The sequence below is a fragment of the Malania oleifera genome, chromosome 7 (genome assembly GCF_029873635.1).
Source record: "Malania oleifera isolate guangnan ecotype guangnan chromosome 7, ASM2987363v1, whole genome shotgun sequence".
In the NCBI taxonomy this organism is placed as follows: Eukaryota; Viridiplantae; Streptophyta; class Magnoliopsida; order Santalales; family Ximeniaceae; genus Malania; species Malania oleifera.
Window position 1 is genome coordinate 82,575,903 of NC_080423.1, and position 20,866 is coordinate 82,596,768.

Sequence of the window (20,866 nt, forward strand, 5' to 3'; positions counted from 1 at the left end):
AGGAGAGAAAGAGATTCTCTCAAAAAGAATTCTAGCCAACATGCAAAAGATAGGGTATTCTTCACACCCATCTATGAAAATTTCGTTTGATTAATCATGTTCACTATTTTTGGAGGATTTTTTCAATGAGATGAGTATATTTTTTGTTTTTTGGTTTGTTATGATTTATATTTTTTGTTTTTTGGTTTGTTGTGATTTCATACGAGATTTGGTTTCTTGAGTTGGCTTATCCAAAAGGTGTTTTTCTTTGATCCATTCTTGTGTTTGTTTAGACATGGAACTTGCATATATATTTTGGATGTTTTTCTTTAATCCATTCTTGTGTTTGTTTAGACGTGGAACTTGCATATATATATATATATATATATATATATATATATATATATATATATATATATATATATATTTGATGATACATGGATAGAGGATAATAAGTATTTTAATCACATGGAAGTCTCTTCATGGCAAGGTTCTAGGAAAGTGATGGGTTAAGTGTAATAGCAACCACTATAGTAGAATCATTGCAGCCATAGCCACTTCTAGAGAGAGAGAGAGGGAGGGAGGGAGAAAGGGAGTTATAGGGAAAGAATAGGTTTAGAGAGTGTATAAAAAAAGTTGGAGGGTTAAATTAGTTGACTCACCCAAGGAAGCAATCATGGCTACTAAGACTATAGGAGAATAACTAGAGAGAGAGAGAGAGAGAGAGAGAGAGAGAGAGAGAGAGAGAGAGAGAGAGAGAGAGAGAGAGACGGACAGAGAGTTTTTGTCTGTAAAATCATATTTTTATTTATTAATTTGATATATTTTTTGTTTTCTTTCTTACTTTCCTTGACAACCAAACATGAAAAAGTGGATTCCTTCATATTTTCCTTTCCTTTCTCAAAGATTTTCCAAGTTATAAATGGGCACTAAACAAAAATAGCAAAACATTGGCCGTTAGGTTAAAGAAGAAAGGAGTAGAAGAATTTTTGCAGAGAAATGACAAGAACTATGAATTACTGAATATTTTACTCCTAGTCAACTCCCGGAACATAAGCCCAAAGTGAGTTTTTACTTATTTGTTTGATTTTAACACCAACACAATTTAATAGTTAACTAACAAAACATAGCTCTAAATTTGATAGTTAAAATATATATACATGGCCAATTGGACAAAGAAAATCACACTTTTGTAGGAGTTTCAGAAACTTCATATGAATTAGTTGTAGTTGTACCCAACCACAACCCTAGGAAAAAAGACTATAACCATATCACAAATGTTTGTTACTACATATAATAACATACATTAACATACAAAGACAGAGATACATGGGGATTGGAGGGGAGAGAAGGGGAGAAGATTATGTATCGGTGTTTATGTATAATCTTTGAGTGCTTCTTTAGTGCCCTTGATGTCTTTGATCAAGTCAACATGAAGATATCCTCTTCAATTTCCTCTCTCAAAACTGGGACCATAACCTTCCTCGCTTTCTTTTTCTACACCACAACTCTCGCTTCTAAGTTATTATGACACCTCGGAGTTTCTAGTCGACTTCATGTCTACCAAGAACATCAACTTATTCTTGATATCTCCTGGGCTAATCTGACTCTCCATTTATCTACTTGCTTTCACACATAGACATAACCCTACTCGGTCTCAAATTTCATGTCTTTGGATCAACATCTTGCACTATCCTCTTAACAAATTCTCCTTTGGTTTCTCAACAAAAATGGTAGGAGAAAAGACTAAATATCCATTCTTTAAACCTTCATGGGTTCGAATCCTCCAATCCTCTAACTCAAAATTATTCTTGTTGGGACAAGTACTTACAAACTCATAACATAAAGATCATGATTTCTGACACTAACTGTCAACCTTCCTTGTCCGCCAGTGAGTGCAAGCGATTGTTTGATTCCTTAACCAATCCCGCAACACTAACAAGAAGTTTTTACAAGACTGGTCCTTCGCAAACGCCAATGAAGCATTGCTTTTTCTTACTAAAGACAAATTCCGCTTCAAATATGGCTCAAAATATCATTAATTGTTAGCATTGCCCTCTCACACCAATCAAACATAAATTATCTCTTCATCACTTGCCTTTGTAGTGTGAAGGAGAATCATAGAGTTATCAATTAATTGCAACATAAAAGAAAAGAATAGGGAGAAAGAATGAGAGATCTGCCCTAGATCTTATCCATAGCTTCAGTGGAGAAAATTAAAATGATTCAATGTACACCATGGAGGAAATTATAGAAACGAGATTATGCTTTCATTTACGTTGCTAGTAGGTCAAAGTCAGGTAGAAACAAAGCATTTATATCAGGGAGAATTCAAAGCAATATTTTAAGACAAACGATTATAACTTAAAATCACTCAATTTTATAATCAAGGTTGTCTCACAATTTTCAAAAGCATTGCTATAGAAGTCTTCTGCACAACTTGAGATAAATGATATATATATATATATATATATATATATGCCATCATAAAAAAAAATTAAAAGAAAAAGAAATAAAGACAAAAGTAGCTAAGGGGCCTGGGGTGCAAGTGTTATTTTTTAAGAGCGAGGATTATTTCAAAACTAGTTCAACACCACCGACTAATATATGCTACCCAAATAATTGCACATAATTGATATCAAGTGTAGGTGCTCCAATTAATCACGACCACACATCTCCACTTCTACCCTGATCTTGCTCTAACATCATGATCAGTTAGATTAAGGTGTACCATGTTCCTTTCTCATTTATAGCTTCAACTAGCATGTACCATAAGCCTTGAAAGAAGCATACAATCTCCTGTGAGTGTGCATGCGTTAGAGAGAGAGAGAGAGAGAGAGAGAGTATAAAACTAGACAGTACTTGATTTCTAAGAGAAGAGGGGAACTATGAATTACCAAATATTTTAATTTATATCTCATTACCAGACAATTAAATAGCGAAGAGCATAAGATTCAAGATTTGCTTTCCTCTTTTCTCCTTCCGTTTCTCAGCAAGAACATGGGGCCAAAATAGAGAGGGGATTATGTCTTCGTGTAATTGAGAGAGAGAGAGAGAGAGAGAGGCGCTGCCTTTCCTGTGGTCTATAAGAAAAAGCATTAGAATTAATTACTCATACGAATGTAGGGATGGTAAAATGAGTCAGACCTGCGCCAGGTCAGGTCATATACAGGATAAGCTTCAATGGGTTGAGTCCACATTCACCCAGAACATCAGCTCATCAGAACCTCACATTATTTTTTTTCTTTTTTCCCAATTGAAGTTAACTGACATTGTAGAGAGGTAGACAGAATAACTTAAATGGAGAAATGGTAAAAATAAGGATTAAACTTAATCCTCAGGTGAAAGCAAGGATTCGTAGTTAAAAAGTATCAAAAGAATGCACATCCTTCTGGAGCTTCACACTCAAATTCATCCTGAAAGGAAAATGTAGCCAAATTATCACTTGTCCAACGGTAGAGAATAAATCTTTGGAATTAGTCACTCATTTGGAGGCATCAATTCAGTGCCCAAGCTACTGAAATAACTCCATTTGCAGCACAACTTAGAAAGGAATCAACTGAATCTGTAAAATCAACTTTCAAATCTAAATGCCCATAAAAGATGTTACATTGATTTTTTGGAGATTCCCACCATGTAACCAGTGTTGCACCCCATGTCATTTCCAGCTTTTCTGAAAACATTAACCAGATGTGCTGACAGCAGAAGTCCATTTTGATCGAGTGGCTCTTAATTGAGAAATGATTCAATAAAAACTAATTTATTTTATTCAGCAAGAATGCACTAAGAAAACAAATTACAGCCTAGAATATGTTTATTCCAGGGACTACCAAGAGAAAATACTGCTGCTCACTCCCTCCAAATCTGGGGAAATGCTGTGTAAAAGTTGAACCCACCATCCATCAATCAAAATCGCAAGCTTTCTCAGCAAATCCTTATTAAACAAAACTAATAAATTATATTCGTCAAATTATAGGATCACGCTGCTTTCTTGCAAAAATTTTCCAGCCATTCCATTGTAACGCTTTTTGGCCTCTCAAGCGTCAATCCAAGAGCTCGGTCCCATATCAACTGAGCAAAGAAAATATATTTTAGTTAAACTGAAGACAAGGGAAATGGGATCAACTGGATAGAGAGAAACATGGGGCAGGCAGAACCTGAGAGCAAATCCCTATACTCCTTGATACACCAAAAAGAACTGTATAATATCTGTCCAAAGAGGGAAAAAACACGTCTATATTATCAAAAACTATGTCAAATGTCAAGTTAGGGACAAAAAAAAACAAAATACCTTGCTTCAGTTAAACCATAATGGTTCAGCAAGACACCACTGTGAGCATCAACGTTAGGCCATGGATTTTTAACCTATACGCATACCAAAATGCCAAACACAATGGGTTAGCTTCATATTGCACCATCCTGCGGTTGAATTTAGAGTAGAACTAAAAAAAATTAGAAATGGGCACTTGTTGGAAGTCAAAGGTCTTATCCAAAAAAAATGGCTTTTACTCTACACTAAAACTTGGTTTTGACATAAGATTCGAAAAATTAAATGACATTGGACTGTCTAAATTTACCATTATGTATAACTACTGAAAAAACATTAAAATTTTCAAAACAAATGGTTCGACATCCATTTACTATAAATAAATAAACCATTTTATTTAAAACCCATTTTTCATCTTTAAAAAATTACGTAAATAACTTGCCAGCCCATATCTCCTAGAGTAGAATTTAGACATTCTTCCCCTCAATGCTCAAGGAATTAGTTACCTTGCCAAGCTCAGTAAGTATAGGAGGCACCACTTCATAAAGTTTTGAGACCTGTTTAACGTGAAAGACAGATTAGCACAATATGAATTAGAGTACAACAATTGCATGGTGCCTGTAATCAGGGTTCAAGCAATAGAGAGGAGACAACCAGCAGGAACAATGGATCCTCAGGTAAATGCTTCAATGCAAACTCCCTCTGACAGGTGTATCTTGGATCTGTTTTGCGCAAAACTCCATGTCCAAAGCCAGGAACAACCTGCAAATTCAAGAAAAAACGAGACAAAAATTCAAATATAAAATCATTTGTTGTGATCATAGGTGAAAATCCAATATTGCTTAAGAGAATATCAGAGAAGCAAAAGAAATATAGAAATAAGACACAAAATGCAAATTGTAAATAAAACAATAAAGGGAAGGAAATTGGATGGGGTAGTCAAGAAAATTGACCATCAAGATAACAAAAAGCCAATAAGTGATTTATCAAAACCCATAAGAGATTTTTTTCCCCTAAAAAAAAAATAGCCCTTGGTGACAAGCAAATGATTAAAGGAGTTACACTAGAATTGGATTTAGCTATCAGTAACTGTAATATTTGTGCGCCAAAAAGATTTTATTCAAGGGGTTTGCTAGTCATCTGCTTAATTTTAGCTATTTTGTTGTTGCAAGGCTTATTTTGAATTGAAGTGGAGTTGAAAGTGTCCCCTCACAATCTTCTTCTCTTCCTCTACTTTCCCCCTCCCTTCTCCATTCAAAATCATTTGTATCAAACAAGTATAATCCTTTCCAACCCCCTAGCATTTCCCCTTCCTTCTCTACCATCCTATGATTTGTACCACTTTTAATTGTGCACTGGTTCTCTTTTTCTTCCACCAAAACAGCACCCCATCTCCATTCTCTGCATCTACATCACCCTTCATTGCCACTCTTCGGTCAGTTTATCTTTCCCTCAAGTCCCGTTTGAATCAAGCAGGGCAAAACTTTCATTGAGATCAGTATGCAGCCATATATCAAAACCCACACTGTATCCTTTACAGTGCCCATCCAACTGTTTGTCATATACCACAACCACCATCAAAATCAGAAGCCCCTTGAGTGGGTAGAATCTTGAGCACCATAATGGCCTGATCCCACTCGCTCACACAACATGTTGGCCCGCATGCAAGAAGCATTTCCAGAGTTTTCTAAATACACCACCTGAAGGAGATCGCACTTGGCAAGGACTTCATGTCTACCATAGGTCCACACATAATATTGGTCTCTCTCTCTCTCTCTCTCTTAAATTTCTTATTGTTTTCTGCTATTTTGCTGCATCATTCTCTGTTTTGAATTTCCTATTAACTATTCTATTCTTTTCTCCTATTTTGCTGGCATCATTCTCCTGTGCCAATCAGTCCTGCATCAATTTGGTATCAGAACCGCATCTCAATCCCCCATCACAGCTTCACCACAACCATTATTCAGTCACCAGCCACCCTCTGCCTTCCTACATCCCAGCCCTGCTATTGTTCTCCTCAACCACAGACGAATACATTCATATTGTAGTAACCCTACCCAAATAATAAATAAATAAATAAATAAAGATATATTTTGGAGGAGATATTTTGAAAGGAGATATTTTGAGATATTTATATATAAATATCTTGAAGGAGATATTTATTCAAATTACTTAAAGGCTAAGTTAGGTTGTATTCTATAAACTCTCTCATTCTCTCTCTCTCTCTCTCTAGGATTTCATGCCATCTGTTGCCAGAATCCACAATTCGTCGTTACCACGTCAGTCAGGAGGAGAATCTCAACGTTTATTGTGGAACAAATCTTCATTTGTGGAATTTCAGGATTTTTCCTAAAATTGAGGTAAGAGTCGGTTTCGGTTCGGTAGATCAGTAGTATGGGTAATTATATTGAAGTATTGTTCTTCGGTTTTAGGTTTTGGGGAACCCGAGTCGTTTTCGATCGATTCATTCGTGTTTCGGTTTCAGGTTTAAAGTAAGGGGAAATTGATTACAACAGTTATTTCGTAAAACTAAACCGTTAAAATGATAGTTTACATTCATATGATTGATTTGACTGCTATTTCACTAAATTTCACTGGATTGAAATGCCGGGTTTCGTGATTTTACGGTTTTGGTAAAAATACAGGTTTTGGCGTATGGTCTCCAAATGTTTCAAAACTTCTTTATTTCTATTATTATGTATATAGGAGATGTCTGAATCCCTTATTTTTATTTAAATGGTGTTTATTGTATTATATACTATATAGTAGATTTTTGTTTAAATTAGTGACATGTGGATGAAAATGAACTTGTGAACATTTGATATTATTGATATGGATTATGGGAACGGAGTTCCAAATTGTTATATTGGAAAATGTTGAAAAACAGGTGCCGGTTATATACCCTGCAAATTTTGCAAAAAGGGTAAACCAACAAGGTTGTGTACCGGTTTATACCAGATATGGATATATGAGTTTGTGAAAATACTGAAATTGCACAGGTTATCATATAAATTGTATATATGATAAGTGGAACCACAGTTTGCAACCATTAGAGTTGAAAGATACTACCACCTAAGGGGTTGAAAGATACTGCCGACTAAGGAGTTGAAAGATACTACCGAACTGGAGTTGAAATACTTTAGGGTAAAGGGGTTTATAGTCCCGATACCAAAAGGCTCGGATTCCATTGCCAGTGAGTACAATGCAACCACACATGCTAAGCGATGTGGGTATAGAGATGGTCGGCTTGCAGGAGTTTGTAATCACTGGTGAATAATGGATCAAGGGAGACAGTCGGACTATATATGAGATACATGACAGTGCCTGCACTAACAGGGCATTGTTAGAGATATCAGTGCACAACCCGTGCCACGGGATAAAATAGGCATTATTTGTGATACCAAGTTGTTGGTCGTTCTATATTCATATACATGATTTAAAAGCTGATATGGAAAAACAGCATTTTTTATATTGATATATGTGTTTATCTTTAGTATTGAAAACCTTTGTTTTATATATATGGATATAAGTTTTAAATTGAAATACTCACATGTGGTCACACATTGATTGTAATACTTTCTTCCTTAATTGAAAAGTGTCTTGCCCCGTTATACAACCTCTATTTTCAGGTCGTTCAAGACGTTGGCCCTAGTTGCTAGAGCGACCGGGAGGGTGGTTTTTGGTTTAGTTATGTAAGTATTCAGCTATGTAATAAACTTAGTTAGAAGCATCTTTTTAGAGGTTGTAAACACTAATTTATGTATTAAGTTGGATGTTTGAGAATTTAAGAATACAGTTGGTAGACTCTGGTATATACCTAGTACAAATCCCGATGGATATTTAAGTTTTTCCATGACATTTATATCCCAGTTTTGTATGATTTACACCTGTATGTCCCTGTTTAGGGCGGGTTGTTCATGTTTGTCTATCAGGTACAGGTTATTATATGTGTAGGTTGGTAACTTAGGTCCGTTTAAAGGGCCGAGTCGTTACAGTTGGTATCAAAGCCCTTAACCAGTCGGAAGTGTGATTTAAATCATGCTGCCTGGTTAGGGATATGTTCAGAATTAAGAATTTTCTAGTTCTGTAGTCTAGAATATACCAAAGTATACGACATGGATAAGACCTCGGGTTTTGTTTTGTACGCCTAGAGACGGAATTCAATTGACAGACTTCTATGTTTTTCTGGATAATTCAAAGGGTTCATAAAATCACGGCAATCTATTGATGGTGTTGTTTCCAAGCAGAAGGGCAAGATTTGAGTTAGAATGATGATGTTAAATTAATGGAATACATCAATATTAAAAATATGATTTTAGGGGACTGAGTCTATAGTAAAATAGTATTAGCCGATATTTAGGCTTTTACCCTTCTAATGGATTTTCATTTTTGCCTTTCAGGAAGGAATCCAGGGACATTACTGCCAACATAGGAAGCAGTAGTTGTGAGGGTGCTGGCCATGAGGCTAGCAGTGACTTTACGAGTGTATTACGGGATTTCGCACAGCAGCTTATGGCTGAGGTGGTGCGAACGAATAGGGGGCAGGACCGTCTCACATCTGAGATGGGATGCTCCATTGATCAGTTCACCAGGTTGAAGTCTTCGGTGTTCGTAGGAAGTGCAGATCCAGTTTATGCTGAAAATTGGATCCAAGAGATCGAGAAAAACCTGGATGTTTTGAACTGCACGAAGAAGCAGAAAGTAACCTTTGCAACGTTCAAGTTGTCAGGGGAGGCCGAGAGATGGTGGGTGTCGGTTAAGAAGATGGAGGAACACCGACCGATACCAGTAGCGATGACGTGCTCCCGTTTCAGAGATCTATTCTTTGAATGGTACTTTCCGGCCACGGTCAGAAACGCAAAGATGGAGGAATTTATGAACCTGTCTCAGGAGTCGTTGTCGGTGCAGCAGTATGCTGCCAAATTCCAGGAGCTATCCGGTTTTGCTCCATTCATGATACCGGATGAAGCGAGTAAGACCTGGAAGTTTCAGAGGGGTCCGAGGAAGGAGAACCGTAGATAAATAGCGATCTTGTAGTTGCAAGACTTTACTACACTGGTCGACAAAGCCACTGTGGCAGAGGAGAATCTGTTGGAGGACGTGGAGGTTCGGGTCCCGAAGAAGAGGCCAGCGCCTCCTAGTTCTTCGTTTGGGGCGAGGCAAGGTAACTGGAATTTAAGTTCCAAGGATCATGTGTGCGTTCTGCACCACGGATCCTTTCAGCTTTGCAAGCTAGGAGGTTACTCCTGGAGGGTTGCCAAGGGTATCTGGCATTTGTGAAAGACACGCCGACTGAAGAACGTAAGCTAGAGACGATTGCAGTAGTGCGCGAGTTCCCTGACGTGTTTCCAAAGGACTTGCCAGGATTACCTCCGAACCATGAAGTGGAATTCGCTATAGAATTAGCTACAGATACGATGCTAATTTCGAAAGCTTCGTATCGCATGGCTCCAGCTGAATTAAAAGAGTTGAAAGAACAATTGCAGGAGCCACTAGACAAGAGATACATTCGACCTAGTGTTTCTCCCAGTGGAGCACCGGTGTTATTTGTGAAGAAGAATGATGGGTTGATGAGAATGTGCATAGATTACAGAGAACTAAAAAAGTAACGGTAAAGAATAAATATCCACTACCCAGGATTGATGATCTGTTTGGCTAACTTCAAGGCATGCAGATCTTCTCTAAAATTGATCTACGATCTGAGTATCACCAACTGAAGGTGAAAGCGGAGGACAAGCCAAAGACAGCATTTCGAACCCGGTATGGCCATTACGAATTTATGGTTATGCCTTTTGGTTTGACTAATGCACCTACAGCATTTCTGGATCTGATGAGCAGAGTTTTCACGAATATTTAGACCAGTTCGTCATGGTATTTATTGATGACATCCTAGTGTAATCTAGGAGCACTGCAGAGCATGAAGTTCATTTGAGGTTGGCATTGCAAATGCTTAGGGATAAGAGGTTATATGCAAAACTAAAGAAGTGCGAGTTCTGGCTGGAATAGATTGCATTTCTAGGGCACGTCGTGTCCAAAGAAGGTGTATCAGTGGACCCAAGTAAGATTGAGGATGTAGTGGACTAGGCAAGACCGAAGAATGTTCAGGAGGTTAGAAGTTTTATGGGTCTTGCAAGTTACTACTGACGTTTTGTAGAAGGGTTCTTTAGTTTAGCAGGTCCTTTGACGCGACTCACGAGGAAGAACGTGAGGTACGATTGGAATGACGAGTGCGAGCTGAGTTTCTAGGAGCTGAAACAGCGACTGGTTACTGCTCCTGTTCTGACCATTTCATCTAGGGATGGCAGATTTGTTATCTACAGTGACGCCTCTAAAAAGGGTCTTGACTGTGTTCTAATGCAGCAGGGTAGAGTAATTGCTTACGCTTCTCGTTAACTTAAAAAGTACGAGAAGAACTACCCGACACATGATATGGAATTAGTAGCAGTGATATTTGCATTAAAAATCTAGAGACATTACTTGTATGGTGAAAGGTGCGAGATTTTTACCGATCATAAAAGTTTGAAGTACTTTTTCACCCAGAAAGAACTGAACATGAGACAACGCAGGTGGCTTGAGTTGATAAAAGACTACGACTGCACTATTAGCTATCACCCATGAAAGGCTAACGTGGTAGCTGATGCTCTGAGTCGGAAGTCTATTGATGCATCGGTCTTAGCAGTGGGGGTTCAACATCAGATCTGTATGGACCTAAAAAGGTTGTGCTTGGAGGTGGTGGAAAGGAATCATCAGGCTATTCTTGTCAGCTTGGTGGTGCAGCCGACCTTACAGGAGAGGATCCGTACGGCGTAGGAGGATCCGGAATTAGTTGAGCTTATGGAAGGAGTTTAGGGTGGGTTGAAGCCGGATTTCAGTATCTCTAGTGATGGGATATTGAGATTTCGCAACAGGGTTTGTGCATCGAATAATTCCGTAATTATACAGGTCATTCTGGAAGAGTCACACCATTCGCTCTACACCGTACATCCTGGTAGTACGAAGATGTACCGGAATTTGAGGGAGTCCTTCTGGTGGTCCAACATGAAAAGAGAGATCACCCGTTTTGTAGAGCAATGTCTATCTTGTCAGCGGGTCAAAGCAGAGCACCAGAGGCCAAAAAGACCACTTCAGCCACTTGCCATCCCCAAGTGGAAGTGGGAGCACATTTCGATGGATTTTGTTACGGGATTACCTGCAGCGGTGCATGGGCAGAATGCTAGATGGGTTGTGGTAGATCAGCTGATGAAGACTGCACATTTCATTCCAATCAGAGTCAGTCATTCTCTAAATAGGTTAGCAGAGTTATATGTGCAGGAGATTGTACGACTCCACGGTGTTCCTGTTTCTATAGTTTCAGATCGAGATCCACATTTTACGTCTCGATTTTGGAAGAGTCTACAGGATGCCTTGGGATCACAACTGACGTTCAGTACGTCTTTCCATCCGCAGACATTAGAGGATATGTTGCGGGCTTGTGTACTGTACTTTGGTGATAATTGGATACGGTATCTACTGCTTGTCGAGTTTGCATATAACAACAGTTACCAGGCTAGCATTGAGATGGCACCTTATAAGGCATTGTATGGTCGCCGGTGTCGATCTCTATTATTCTGGGATCAGGTCGGTGAGCGGCAAATACTGGGTCCAGAACTGGTTCAGCAGGCCTCTGCAAAGGTCGAGTTGATCAGGGAGAAATTAAGGCAGCTCAGAGTCGGTAGAAGAGTTATGCTGATACTCGTCGACGGAATCTGGAATTTGAGGTAGGAGATATGGTGTTTCTAAGGATCGCTCCGATGAAAGGGGTGATGAGGTTCGGAAAGAAAGGGAAGCTAAGTCCTCGATATATCATGCCTTTTGAAATCCTGGAAAGGATAGGTTCGGTTGCTTATCGAGTGGCTTTACCTCCAACACTATCTAGAGTCCATGACATGTTTCACGCCTCGATGTTGAGAAAGTACATGTCAAATCCTTCGCACGTGCTGAATTACGAACCTCTAGAAATCAGTGATGTTTTATCATATGAGGAGGTACCAGTATTGATATTAGATCGGAAAGTCCAACAGTTACGGACTAGGGAAATACCGCTAGAGAATGTATTATGGCGTAACCATGCAATAGAGGAAGCTTCATGGGAGTTAGGATCAGAGATACGCCAGAAGTACCCGCAGTTATTTTCTGATGGTACGTAGTTATGTATAGTAGTATAGGTGGTATGGTCTTCGGGAGAGTTTTGTGCGTGTGTAATCTTCCGAAACATCGCATTGTAACCATGGTATTTCTCCACCATAAGCAAGGGTAGATAATAAATTCGGGCCCGAATTGCTTTGTGGGTGGCTGCTGACTCTTCTGTAGGTCTCCGACGTAAAGTAGAGTATGTTTGGTATTGGTTGGTGAATTTTGGGGACAAAATTCTTATAAGGGGAGGAGATTGTAGTAACCAAATAAATAAATAAATACATAAATAAATAAATAAATAAAGAGATATTTTGGAGGAGATATTTTGGAGAAGATATTTTGAAAGGAAATATTTTGAGATATTTATATATTAATATTTTGGAGGAAATATTTATTTAGATTACTTAAAGGCTAAGTTAGGTTTTATTTTATAAACTCTCTCATTCTCTCTCTCTCTCTCTCTCTAGGATTTCGCGCCATCCGTTGCCGGAATCCACAATCCGTCATTACCACGTGGGTCAGGAGGAGAATCTCTACGTTTATTGTGAAACGGATCTTCGTTTGTGGAATTTCGAGATTTTTCCTAAAATCAAGGTAAGGGTCTGAATTCGATTTCGGTTCGATAGATCGGTAGTATAGGAAATTATATTGAAGTATTGTTCTTCAATTTTTAGGTTTTGGGGACCCCGAGTCGTCTTTTTCGATCAATTCGCTCGTGTTTCGGTTTCAGGTTTAAGGTAAGGGGAAATTGATTACAACAGTTATTTCATAAAACTAAACCGCTAAAAAGATAGTTTACATTCATATCATTGATTTGACTGCTATTTTACTAAATTTCACCGAATTGAAATGTCGGGTTTCGTGATTTTACGGTTTTGGTAAAAATACGAGTTTTGGCATATAGTCTCCAAATGTTTCAAAACTTTTTTATTTGTATTATTATGTATGTAGGAGATGCCTGAATCCCTTATTTTTATTTAAATGGTGTTTATTGTATTATATACTATATAGCGAATTTTTGTTTAAATTAGTGTGGCATGTGGATGAAAATGAACTTGTGAACATTTGATATTATTGATATGAATTATGGGAACGGAGTTCCAAATTGTTATACTTGAAAAACAGGTGTCGGTTATATACCATGCTAATTATGCAAAAAGGGTAAACCGAGAGGGTATGTGCCGATTTATACCAGATATGGATATATGAGTTTGTGAAAATACTGGAACTACACAGGTTATCATATTTTATTATAAATTGTATATATGATAAGTGGAACCACAGCTTGCGACTATTAGAGTTGAAAGATACTACCACCTAAGGGATTGAAAAATACTACCGACTAAGGAGTTGAAAGATACTACCGAACTGGAGTTGAAATACTTCAGGGTAAAGGGGTTTATAGTCTCGATACCAAAATGCTCGGATTCCATTGCCAGTGAGTACAGTGCAACCACACACGCTAAGCGATGTGGGTACAGAGATGGTCAGCTTGCAGGAGTTTGTAATCACTGGTGAATAATGGATCAGGGGAGGCAATCGGACTATATATGAGATACATGACAGTGCCTACACTAACAGGGCATTGTTAGAGATATCAATGCACAACCCGTGCCACGGAGTAAAATAGGCACTATTTGTGATACCAAGCTGTTGGTCGTTCTATATTCATATACATGATTTAAAAGCTGATATGGAAAAACGGTATTATTTATATTGATATATGTGTTGTGTTTCAGTATTGAAAACCTTTGTTTTATATATATGGATATATGTTTTAAATTGAAATACTCACATGTCATCACACACTAATTGTAATACTTTCTTCCTTACTAAGAAGTGTCCCACCCCGTTTTACAACCTCTATTTTCAGGTCATTCAAGACGTCGGTCCTAGTTGCTAGAGCGACTGGGAGGGTGGTTTTTGGCTTAGTTGTGTAAATATTCGGTTATGTAATAAACTTAGTTAGAAACATCTTTTTGGAGGTTGTAAACACTGATTTATATATTAAGTTGGATGTTTGAGAATTTAAGAATATAGTTGATAGACTCTGGTATATACCTAGTATAAATCCCGATGGATATTTATGTTTTTTCGCAACTTTTATATCCCATTTTTGTATAATTTACACCTGTATGTCCCTGTTTAGGGCGGGTTGTTCATATATGTCTATTAGGTACAGGTTATTATGTATGTAGGTTGGCAACTTGGGTTTGTTTAAAGGGTCGGGTCGTTACACATATATGGCTACTACTTCATCACCAACAACATTAAAGCATTCCCATCCATCATTCATAAATCAATACATCTTCCAAAACACTGAAAGCCCCCAAGCTTCACCAATTAAAACATTCAAACCCTGATTCCTCTTCTTCAATAGATTGAGACACCAATCACCAAACAATCCACAACTCACATACAAGAACCCACTTTATTTGCAGCAATGTAAGTGAACATAAAAGAAGTAGAGAAGCAGTTTTAAAAAAAAGAAAAAACATTCTTCGTTGTTGGCCACTGCCCAAACTGAGTAAGGTAATAGAGTATAGGAAAAAAACTAATGCTCCTGTGTTGCCTCCATTTTCGTCCTCAATTGAGAAGTCCAGCAAGCTCCTGGCTGAATCCTTAATCATCCACCGGAATCTCCTTTCCCTTCAATCACAGACACTAACAAAGCACCAGCCTTTTTGAAGCTTCATCAGCAATAGTTGCAACACAGCAAGCTGCCCGCTGTGGATCTACACCATTGTGGACCTGTGGCTCTGCTGTTGCCCATCTATGCGTGCTATAGAACTTGAGAACTTCCCAAATACCAAACCTATGCAGGGCCTTATACTCCTACTTCTCTACTTTACTCCCTGCAAAGAATAACAAAGCCCAGCTCATAACCGCACAAACCAAACTAGCTTCTATTATAACCCAATACATTATTGCCAAACCAAACCCAACCTCTAGCCCTACTCAAGCTGCACCTAAGGCAGAACCAACAAACCCTATGCCATTCAATCCAGTTCAGTCTCAAAGGAAAAAAAATTAAATGGAAAAAAAAAACAGCAAAAGGGAGCAAAAAGAATTTAAAAAAAAAAAAAAAAACAGAGGCTCCAGTCACTTAACAAATTTTTTCCTCTTTTTTCTTGCCTTTCTTTTGTGAAATTACACTTCTCTCAACAACTACAGCGATTGTTGCTTTACACTAAGCTTCTCAGCAAAGTCATCAATCATTTCAAAATAACTCATTGAATTGTTGCAACTTGTCAATCCAATCATCTTCAATAAGAAAGACAGAATCAGTAGGCTTTGAGACTTCGGAGAAGGTACAAGTTCCATATCAAAGAATTGCAATTCATGCTAACTTTTTTCAATAGTTCATAACATGAGTTTATCTATTATGCACTTTGCATTTCTTTATCAGCATGCAAAGGAGCAGCGGCAGAGGATTGTTGCTTCAACCCGCATGAGAGAGAGAGAGAGCACAGAGGAGGACCCACGATGGCAATGGCAGGAGCGCGGCAGTGCATTGCGGTGGCACACAGAGAAGCCCCTAGGGCTCCTTCATGTTAGGAGTGTGGAAGCGGGGTTTCTGGTGGATATATCAGCAATCTAACCAGAAAATGAATGGCCCTGACACCATGTTAGCTAAACAAGATTTCCCAAATTTAGTATACGTTAGTTAGAGGCCAATAGACTCTATTAATACAAAATACACAGCTGTACATATAGTTTTCTTTTTGCACATAGCTGCACGTAATCCCAAATATATACACTAACAACAAATGGATGTGGTTTCTCTCGCTATTGGCATAGTGAGCCTCTGTGAGGGCCCACAAGATAGGCTATTAGCTCAATGGTAAAGCGCACCCCTAACATTGCATCGCTCTGATCTAGAGAGGAACCTAAGCTACCGACCAATATTATTCAGAGGAAAATGAGAGTTTTAAGGACTTCAATTTTTTTCTTTCCAATATTTATTTAAAGGGCATCAAGGCGATGCCAGCCCAGAGTAAAGAAATTCAACCACCCTGAACAGTGTCACAAGAACCAAGAATTACATTATAATAATTCACAAATCCCACTATGCCAACTGGTAAGCGCAGTAAACCACTGCTCTTTGTTGATTTGTGTTGGGAATTAACAAAAAATTCCCGAAACCTGTGAGAAACAAAATAGAGAAAGAATACACGCCAAAGAAAAAAAAATCAATCCACGCACAAGACAGTATTTATGTGATTCGGCAATTTTGCCTATGTCCACAAAGTTGCAGGATTTCACTATTATCAAGAAGAAAAAAAATACAGAGAGTGCGGCGGTACAATACTCTCTCTCTCACTCTCGCGAAGTGTGACCAATCCTTCACTCCATGGACTAAGCCTTAGGATAGAAATCTTTCATTAAAGAAAAGTCAGGTCATCATCCAGATCGAACGCAACTAGGCTCCACTAAAACCCAACAATTTGGAGTGCAAAGGTTGAGATTTTATACACTCTCCTATTCCTCCTTTTCCAAAGCTTAAAATTGAGAGAGAAATGAGAGACAAAGCCTTTCTCTTCTCCTTTGTACCCCAAATCCCTCTCCACGCCCAGAGCTCCCCTGCCACAGAGCTAGTGTTAACTCACCACTGTCCGATAGAAGATAAAGCCATATTTCAAAGAATCCTAGTCGATGGGCAATAAAGGAGTATATGCTTAACTGATTCTGCATCAGCCATGCAAAGGGAGCATCTGTTGGCAACATAGAGCAGCACCCTTCTCTGCAAGTTATCTAAGGTCGAGATCTTACCAAGTGTTGCCTCCTAGGCAAAAAGGGCAACTTTTGTAGGGGCAGATGTCTTCCAAATCTAGTCCAAGAGGAACTATCATTGTTTGAATCGAAAGGAAAAAGTTGCCTGCAAAATAATCTAATGGTGAAGATCCCCTTCTTATCTAAGGTCCAAACCCAGATGATTTGTATCGCTTTGGTGCTGGAAATTTTGTAGAACGCCTATAAGCTGTTGGAGTTCCCAATCTTCCACATTTCTAAGGCGTATGTTCCAAAAAAGCCTTTGATTTGAGATTTGGAGATGCATAGAAATAGAAATAGGAGACATAATTCACATGGATATAGTAAGTCTCGCTTGGGCTACTTTAATGGTAGTCTTTACATTTTCCCTTTCACTCATAGTATCCAAAAGAGAATCCAGTACTTCTTGGTCATGAATATCTGAATAGGACGAACCGCCCCCGTGGATATCTTCTTCAGAACAAAACAATTAGAATTAGGCTCGGTCAACTGGAATGTGTATTATTCATATAGGGGATGTGCTCATTTGAGCCAAAGCTATACGGAACAAACATAATATGAAAATAAGAAACTATTTTTGTCCACAAAAATGGACTTTTATACATATAGAAATCCAACCAACTCAATTGAGTAACAAAACAAGCAACAAATCGAAATAATAGATCCATCTCGTATATCAAAACATTCTTATCCATTCAACACATGCAATTTCTTTTCCATCGATACGTCCTGCAATTTGTACTTGAATTCCTTTTGTATCTGCTTGTTCAGTTAATTCAATAGCTTTTTCATTGCCTTTCGAAATGAAACTCTATTCTTCAATTGGCCGGTTATACGTTCTACAAGATTATTAGGGTGTCCGTAAGGTTTGACTATTCTTGTAATAACAATGTTCCTAAATTGTAAATGGCTGGAAATAAGACACTCTTCTTGGTTACACTACACATCATGCCAAAAATATATGTCGTCCCCATTCCCTCACATGGAATCTTATACGAAAAAAAAATTCATTCCAACCTTTCATGACGAATTTCCACACCCCTACATCGTGTGGTCCTCTACCAACCTAGGAGATCCAATCATTATACTCTAGCCCAAACCTCTTGACAAATAGGTTACTTCACCACCCCAATTTGCAAAGTTGGATCTTGAATTTTGTCCCCAAGCTCCCCCAATAAAACCTCCTTTGAATTCCTTCAAGTCTCTTGGCAACAGAAGCCAGAAAAGGTAGCAAGGTCATGAAAAATAAATGGGAAGATTAGTCAAGGTGCTTTTAGTAAAATGGAGTCCGCCACCTTTCAACAAAAAAAATTCTTTTCCATCCTATCAGCCTTTTTTCAAATTAATCAATAATGGGATCCCAGTCCCTTTTTTAAAATTTGGTGCCAAGAGGTAGCTCAAAGTAATTGATAAAAAAGTTCCCATCCGGCAACCCAAAAGGCCAGCAAGAAAAAGCCCATCTGCATTTCCGTCAATATTAATAATACACTTTTTCCACACTTAATTCCAAACCAAAGACTGCCTCAAACCCTGCTAAAATACATCTTAGATTCAGAATGTTGAGAGGGTCATCCTCACAAAAAATGATGATATCATCCAGTAACATAAGATGTGTGGCCTTCAAGGACCTTCCATTATGTCAACTCTTAGGCTTTTAAGCAGCCCTTCTTCAACAAGTTTTTTCAACATAAGGCTCAACACCTCCATCACCACAATGAACAAGAAGGGGGATAAAGGATCCCCTTGTCTCAATCCTCTGGCGAAGTGAAAGAAATCAATAGGGCACCCATTGATTAGCACTGAGAAGCTTGATGTATTAATGCAATGAGTGATTCACCTGCACCAGTGCTCCCCAAAACCCATTTTTCCTAGAAGATAGAGGAGGCAGTTCCAGTTGGAGTGATCAAAGGCTTTCTTAATGTCGAATTTGCACACCGCACCTTTTCCCACCAATAAGTATCTACCACTTTGTTAGCTATAAGGTCTGCATCCATAATCTGCCTTCCGGCCACAAAGGCATGTTGATGTTGCCCAATGACTTCCACTATGACTCTTTTGACCCTAATAAGGACTAGCAAGGATCTTATAACTACTTCCCACCAAGCTGATTGGACAAAATTCTTTTAGTTAAATGACCCTAGATTTCTTCAAAATCAAAAGGAAAGTGGAATTGACGTTGCTCACAAATCTTCCTGATCTAAAGAATTCCTCAAAGGTGTTGATAAAAGTTACGCTTGAGTGAGCCCCAATTTTATTGAAAATCTAAAAGAAAGACATGGAGAACCCATCTGGCCTTGGTGATTGTTCTCCATTGCATTCTCTAATGGCTTAGAGGTAGGAATGGCAATTACAACCCATAACCCATGCATAGCCATCATAAATAGAAGGGTTAGGGTACACTCAGGTAATTATATGGGTCATAAATGGGTGACCCATTTAGACCCAAAAATTAAATGGATAAAACGGGTCTACCCACTTAAACCATCAGCCCATTTAAATTTTCAACCTAATCATTTATAATAGTAATTTATTTAATGTATCACATTTAAAACTATACTACGAGCAAGTAACTAGTATAATAATTAAAATCTCTACGTGCATAACATAATTATGGATTGTTCAATTCGAACATTTATATAATTACATAAACAATTATGAACGTAGTTTGACTTGGTTCGATTTTCAAACTAATTAATATGCATGCATATTCATAATTGCATGATTCGTTCAGTTTAGATATGTTCGTAATTATGTTGGTATTTAATTCTAGTATTGGTTATACCTATTATTTGTAATTAAATTACATAATTAAATAATTAACATTATAATATTAAAATCTACATGCATGATTTTATAATTATGGACCATTAAAATATAATATAGGCATAATTACACAATTATGTGTATGCATGTAATTTTATTTGGTTCGATTTTCCAAAAAAAAAAAAACTAATAAGCATGCATGAACATACATTACATATTTGGTTCAGCTTAGATATGCTTAAAATCATGTAGATATGTAATTATATTTTTAACTGCACCTATCAATTGAAATTAAACTATAATTACGTAATTAATACCGTTATTCGGAAATCTCTGTACATAATTTTATAATTATGGACAATTCAGTACAACCATATTCATAATTACGCAATTATAAATGTACACAATTGGTTTGGTTCATATGCATGCAGCATGCATGTATGTAATTACATAATTGGTATGGTTTAGATATGTCCATAATTATGTAGGTATATAATTATAATATTGGCTACACCAAGCTATCATTTGAAATTAAACTACATAATCACGTAATTAACATTATAATTTGAAAATATATGTACCTAATTTTTTAATTCTGAACAATTCAATCTGAATATGTACGTAATTATCTAATTGGTTTGATTCAGATAAGCATAATTAATAGTTTGGTTCAATTATCCAAACCATCTAACATGCATGCATGTACGTAATTATATAATTGGTTCGATTTAGATACGTCAAAAAATATGTAGGTATGTAATTATAGTAGTAGGTACATATCATTAGAAATTAAATTACGTACATAACTACATAATTAACATTATTATTTAGAAATCTAACGACATACATAACTACATATTTAACACTATTATTTAGAAATCTATGTACACAATTTTGTAATATGAACAATGT

The 20,866-nt window shown here is 37.6% G+C and overlaps 1 protein-coding gene across 1 annotated transcript in view; it reads right to left on the minus strand.

Annotated features, from left to right (window-relative positions):
* Positions 1-3,723: 3,723 nt before the first annotated feature.
* The window catches only part of LOC131159442 (citrate synthase, mitochondrial), a 67,841-nt gene continuing 50,698 nt past the window's right edge, over positions 3,724-20,866 (minus strand). Inside the window, exons 16-20 of the mRNA XM_058114354.1 lie at positions 4,901-5,008; positions 4,753-4,803; positions 4,271-4,344; positions 4,137-4,188; positions 3,724-4,050 (exon numbers count right to left, since the gene is read on the minus strand). Of these exons, the coding sequence (XP_057970337.1) occupies positions 3,958-4,050; positions 4,137-4,188; positions 4,271-4,344; positions 4,753-4,803; positions 4,901-5,008 (378 nt within the window). The 3' untranslated portion in view covers positions 3,724-3,957. The remainder of the gene's footprint in view (positions 4,051-4,136; positions 4,189-4,270; positions 4,345-4,752; positions 4,804-4,900; positions 5,009-20,866) is intronic.